The 5,226-nt window shown below is 35.7% G+C and overlaps 1 protein-coding gene across 2 annotated transcripts; it reads left to right on the top strand.

Annotated features, from left to right (window-relative positions):
* Positions 1-251: 251 nt before the first annotated feature.
* Positions 252-4,929, top strand: LOC120070759 (tryptophan aminotransferase-related protein 2-like). Of its 2 annotated transcripts, none has more exons than XM_039022637.2 (5): positions 252-1,303; positions 3,030-3,333; positions 3,804-4,084; positions 4,167-4,471; positions 4,559-4,929. In XM_039022637.2, exons 1-5 carry the CDS (start codon positions 1,065-1,067, stop codon positions 4,744-4,746), a joined length of 1,317 nt encoding a protein of 438 aa, XP_038878565.1. In that variant the 5' UTR covers positions 252-1,064; the 3' UTR covers positions 4,747-4,929. The 2 variants fall into 2 exon arrangements, with proteins under 2 accessions (XP_038878565.1, XP_090166768.1); XM_090310642.1 differs by lacking the exon at positions 252-1,303 and adding an exon at positions 1,929-1,947.
* Positions 4,930-5,226: the final 297 nt, after the last annotated feature.

Genomic DNA, 5,226 nt, shown 5'->3' on the forward strand with positions numbered 1-5,226 from the left:
AAAAAAGGAAACTAAATCCAAAATTTAGAAAAAAATAATTTTTTCTCAAGAGAAAAAAGGAAAAGAATGATAGTAAAATTAAATTAAAAAAAAAAGCAAAAAAAAAAGCAAAGGAAAGCCCGAAAAATAATGCACAGCATGTAGTGGCAGTGAGAGAGCAGCTTTTTTCATTAGCCCATTATGATTTCCTGTGGGTATGATTTGTCTGTCTAATATGCATATATATATATATATATATATATATATATATAATTGTGCATCCTTTGTATATGAACATGGAACAGTGAATCTTACAATTTTGAAGTGGGAGAGGATATTTCTTTTTAAGATCCAGCATGGAAAGTCTGCAAATTTTCCCGGAAAATCGTGGTGGATTTCTTGATTCTTGAGAGAATAAAAAGGAAATTTTTTCTTGTCGGATTTGTTTTCAAGACTGTTCTTCTTCCCTTTTCGATTCTGTTTTCCAATTTCGTCTTCTCACTTCTCTCTGTTTCCTTCTCTTCCTTTGAAGCTCCAAAAATGGCGACCAAACTCTGTAATATTTGATCTTATTTGTTCATTTTGTTTTGTTTTTTCTTTTTCTTTTTCTTTTCCCCTTCTCTGAAACACCCATTTCGACTTTCCATTTAAGCAAATCATTTTCCTCTTTCTGTTTTTGGGAAAAATTTTATTTAAAAAGGAAAAAGCTGATTTTCAAATTTTTATTAGTCTCTGAAAAAACCCCTAGAAAAGTTTTACGAATTCAGAAGAACCGTTATGATTTGTCTTCGAAACTGTCATCTGAAGTCCAAAAATTTTCAAAATTTAGCTTAACTTTTTGTGATGATTTTTTCCTTGAATGTACCAGAGAAGAAAACGCTCTGAATTTCTAGATTTTGCATGCCTTGAAAACATAAATTCCATTTGGCATTTTGGCACTTTCTCACTTTTTACTGATTTCAATCTTCTTCTTTTGCTATATATTCGCCCTCTTTCGCTTCATTAAATCGCATTCACAACGATCAAACTCGCTAGTAAAAACACTCTGTTTCTTCTTGTCCAATACTCTGTTTTTTCAAAAAACAATGGCAGTCGTTTCACTGAGGAGTTTCTTCGTGCTGTCTTTAGCTTTGAATGTGAGTTTGATTCTAAGAACAATAAATCAGAATGAGAAGCTTCATAGTGGAACTTCAATGGCGATCCAGAAAGGGGCTAAAGTTGCTCAAATGACATTTTTGTCCTTCCCTTCTCTGTCATCTCCATCAGCAGCTGCTCCTGAAACTCAAACTCCTCTTGGTAGAGAAAGAGTCATTAATCTTGACCAGTAAGTTCTCTGATTTATTCTTAATCTATTTGGTTCCTTTTTTTTCTTTCCCCACTTTCTTTTTTGTTTTTTTCAATACAGACAGAGGAAACCATATCTAGTTGAAATTTGATAGCTCTCTGTTTCCCATCTTCCTTAATCAAAACTAATCCAATCCTTCTACGGAAGCGCGCAGATTAATTACACTCTCGAATTCTATAATAATGATTAAATTTAGATAGGGAAGGGCAAAAATTGAACCTACTACCGTATTACATTAATTTATTTTATTTTTGTGTAATGAAGAAAGGGCAGGATAGTAATTTCAACGTATAAGTAGCTTTTTCCAGCTTTTTAGGTGTGGACTTTGCTTTGGGGGTGTCAAAGCGAAGAACCTGTGTGGGATGTCAGTGATATTTTGGAAAAATAAAAATATTTAATATTATTATTATTAATTTTTTGTTTTTGAAATAATAATAAAAAAGATTGTGAGGCTTGTGTGTTTGAAGTCCTTGGGTTTTAAAACGAGGCTGCCTGGCTGTTGGAATTTGTCGAGAAAGGTGTTTTTGGATGGAAGATCCATGCCGTTTTGTTGCTGTTTTTGCTGCAAAACATAGACAGAGACAGCTCCTCGCTCTTTTGTTTTGGTTTTGAGACTTTCGAGGGTAAGAATTAGAAAGGTAGAATAGAAACTACTCTTGTCTTTCTTCTCTTTACTTTGTCTTATTTAGTGGGAATACATGTGTTTGATGAGCAAAATATTATTCAAATTCTTGGATTAAGTTTGAAAATGCACCATGGACGGTGGCGATTTGAAGTTGACCCCAAAAAATGCCATTATGCTGTTTGTCTTTTTGACTGAAATAACTCTTTTTTCTTTTTCTTTTTTCCATTTAAGCTAGTGAGATGTAAGTGTTGAGGATCTTACCCGACATCTCATTTACCCTCTATTTATTAAAAAAATCGAGTGTTGGTGACAACATAGGTATGATATTGTCTATTTTGGACATAAATAATACGCAGACTTTATTTTTAGTTTTACTAAAAAATTTATCTTTGGAGTACGTCGAAACTTCTTACAATCTTGAAAAAGATAATATTAGACTACTACTCGAATTGTCAATTAATTTTGAGGCGAGACTTGAAAGATGAAGAATGATGTAGAAGAAGGAGATTCTTGTTTTTGTGGGAACCACGTGGCCTATTCCACATTGCATGCAACACATTTTATGCTTTTGACCTTCTTCAAGGTGTAAAGAGCTACGTGGGTTGCCTAAGATCACTTTGAAACTCTCTAACTTTTGGCCGCCCATTAAGAAAAAAGTAAATAATGAACACTGTAAAAAAGAAACTTTTTTTTCTTATTTTTTTTCCCTTTTTGGTCTTTGGAAACAAAACCCACCTTTAGATCAATTGAGGGAAATTAGGATTGTCTGGATCTTGTATCTTGTTCCTCCACTTTGTGGGTCCCCAACTAGATTTTAACTTCTCTCCACTTCATTGACATCATATTCATGATTGATCTTTTGCAGAATCAGTAAAAGTAAGGGTCCCTCTTCCATACTGTTTGTCAGATTTTTTTTTTCTTTCTGTGTTTATGTTTTTAATAATAAGGTTTTAGGAAACAGAATCTGAAAATTTAAGCTTAATTTGATAGATTTCTTCAAGATCTGGCTTTTTAGGAATCTGAAACTGTTGTCCTCAATTTGAAAGTTTGATGTTGATTTATATAATGATTTAAATGCAGTGGTGACCCAACAATGTATGAGCAATATTGGAAACCAATGGGGGACAAGACTACAATAGTGATCCCTGGATGGCAATCAATGAGTTATTTTTCTGATGTTAAGAACCTTTGCTGGTTCATGGAGCCTGAATTTGCCAAGCAAATTGTCAGGCTACATAACGTGGTCGGTAATGCCGTGACCGAGGGCCGGCATATTGTCGTTGGAACGGGATCTTCTCAACTCTACTTAGCTGCCCTCTATGCCTTGTCCCCACGAGATTCGTCGAACCCGATCAGCGTGGTTTCTGCCGCCCCTTACTACTCGGTGAGATTCATGATACGACACATGGTTCTGTTTGATTCTGTTTGTTGCCTTGTTTCTGTATTTTGCTTCTTGTTCCAACAAATTATTTTTTAATTTAGAATCTGATAAAGTCAACAGCGGTTTTTTCTATTTGTTTATTCTCTTTTGGAGGTTCATTCTTTATTCTGAATAGTTGATTCACATGCATTGTCTGATATCCTTCTTTAATGATGGGAAGGACTGAGAAACAGGAACTTATATGTATTTATATGCAATGTCGAGGAATTAAAACATGTTCCTTTGATTAAAGCGGCACAGTTTGGTCAAATTCATAGCTGTATAACAGTTGGTTAGGTCTTTCACTAAGCTTTCAAGTGATCTGAATCGATAACAGTATAACATATTGTTTTTGTGTGGGAATTGTAAAATGTTTCTTTACTCTCGAGCTGTTGTGAATGTTAGAAAATGATTTTAATTCAAATGAATTGCAGTCTTACCCTTTGATGACCGACTGTGTTAAGTCGGGTATCCACAAATGGGGTGGTGATGCGAAGGCGTTTGACAAGGATGAGCCTTACATTGAATTGGTCACCTCGCCCAACAATCCTGATGGCTTCGTTCGATATCCCGTGGTGAACAGAACCGGCGGTATATTGGTCCATGACCTTGCTTATTATTGGCCACAATATACGCCGATATCCACCCCGGCTGACAACGACTTGTCACTATTCACCGTGTCAAAGAGTACTGGCCATGCTGGGCTGCGCATTGGGTTAGTTAACCATGAACAGTTTAGTGACTATCCGAACGAAATCGTCTCCGAATCCTAATGTCATTGTTGTTCCAAATTTCAGGTGGGCTCTAGTGAAGGATGTTGAAGTTGCAAAGAGAATGATCAAATTCATAGAGTTGAACACCATCGGTGTGTCTAAAGACTCGCAGCTTCGGGCTGCCAAAGTTCTCGAAGTTGTATCTGACAGTTGTGAACAGGCCGGTGGTTCAGAGTATACGGAATCCTTCTTCCATTACAGCCATGCCCTCATGACCGAGCGATGGAGGCTGCTACGGGAGGCAGTTAAACACAGCGGCTTATTTAGTTTGCCTAATTTTTCTCCTGCACATTGCAGCTTCTTTGACAACAACTTGGGAACTCAACCTGGCAAGAACAACATCCACAAAATGTTTGGAGACATCTCAGTTTTCCCCCCCTTAAAGTTGACTGTTTGTTTTGTTTCATTCTTTGCAGCTTTCGCGTGGTTAAAATGCGATCGAGACGACGTTGATGATTGCGAGAGCTTCCTCCAAGGACACAAGATCCTCACACGAGGCGGAAAGCATTTCGGTGTTGGCTCGAAATACGTCCGAATTAGCATGCTGGATCGGGAAGAAACCTACAATTTATTTATAGAAAGATTGTCTCAGATCAGATCATGACATCTGATGCTGGTGAAGGGCTAAGAAGGCATTAGAGGTTGAAAAAGCAGAGGGGGTTTTGGGCTTGCAGATGTAAATTTGAAAATGAAAATGAGAAAAAGAGAAAGGAAAAGAGAAATATTTGTTATTGAATTTACGGGTGCAAGATCTCAATTTATTATAATAGTATTATTATTATTATTATTATTTTTTTTTTTTAAAATTTTTTTTGTAGGCTCATTGCTCTAGTTATATTTCTGTACTTGCTAATGAGAAAGAAAGAATGATGATGTGGATAGGTTTTCTTGATTAAGCAGAAATCATATGATCATTCAATAATTTAAAATTTTTAAGAGTAACTTCGAAATCAATTAATAGATTCACAAGTTTCTAAAAGAAACAGTAATGTAATAATCTCATCACCAATCCGAGTACAAATTTGTGGACATAGAAAGCATGATATTTTCAAAGATTGAAGTTGTAATCTAAAACGGGAAGGAA

This window comes from Benincasa hispida, chromosome 2 (assembly GCF_027475165.1).
Source record: "Benincasa hispida cultivar pf3 chromosome 2, pf3_genome.v1.1, whole genome shotgun sequence".
Taxonomy (NCBI): Eukaryota; Viridiplantae; Streptophyta; class Magnoliopsida; order Cucurbitales; family Cucurbitaceae; genus Benincasa; species Benincasa hispida.

Coding starts and splice junctions, on each gene's coding strand:
- LOC120070759 (XM_039022637.2), top strand. CDS start 1,065: ATGGCAGTCGTTTCACTGAGGAGTTTCTTCGTGCTGTCTTTAGCTTTG. Junction 1,304..3,029: donor AGAGTCATTAATCTTGACCA/GTAAGTTCTCTG, acceptor ATTTAAATGCAG/TGGTGACCCAACAATGTATG. Junction 3,334..3,803: donor CTGCCGCCCCTTACTACTCG/GTGAGATTCATG, acceptor AATGAATTGCAG/TCTTACCCTTTGATGACCGA.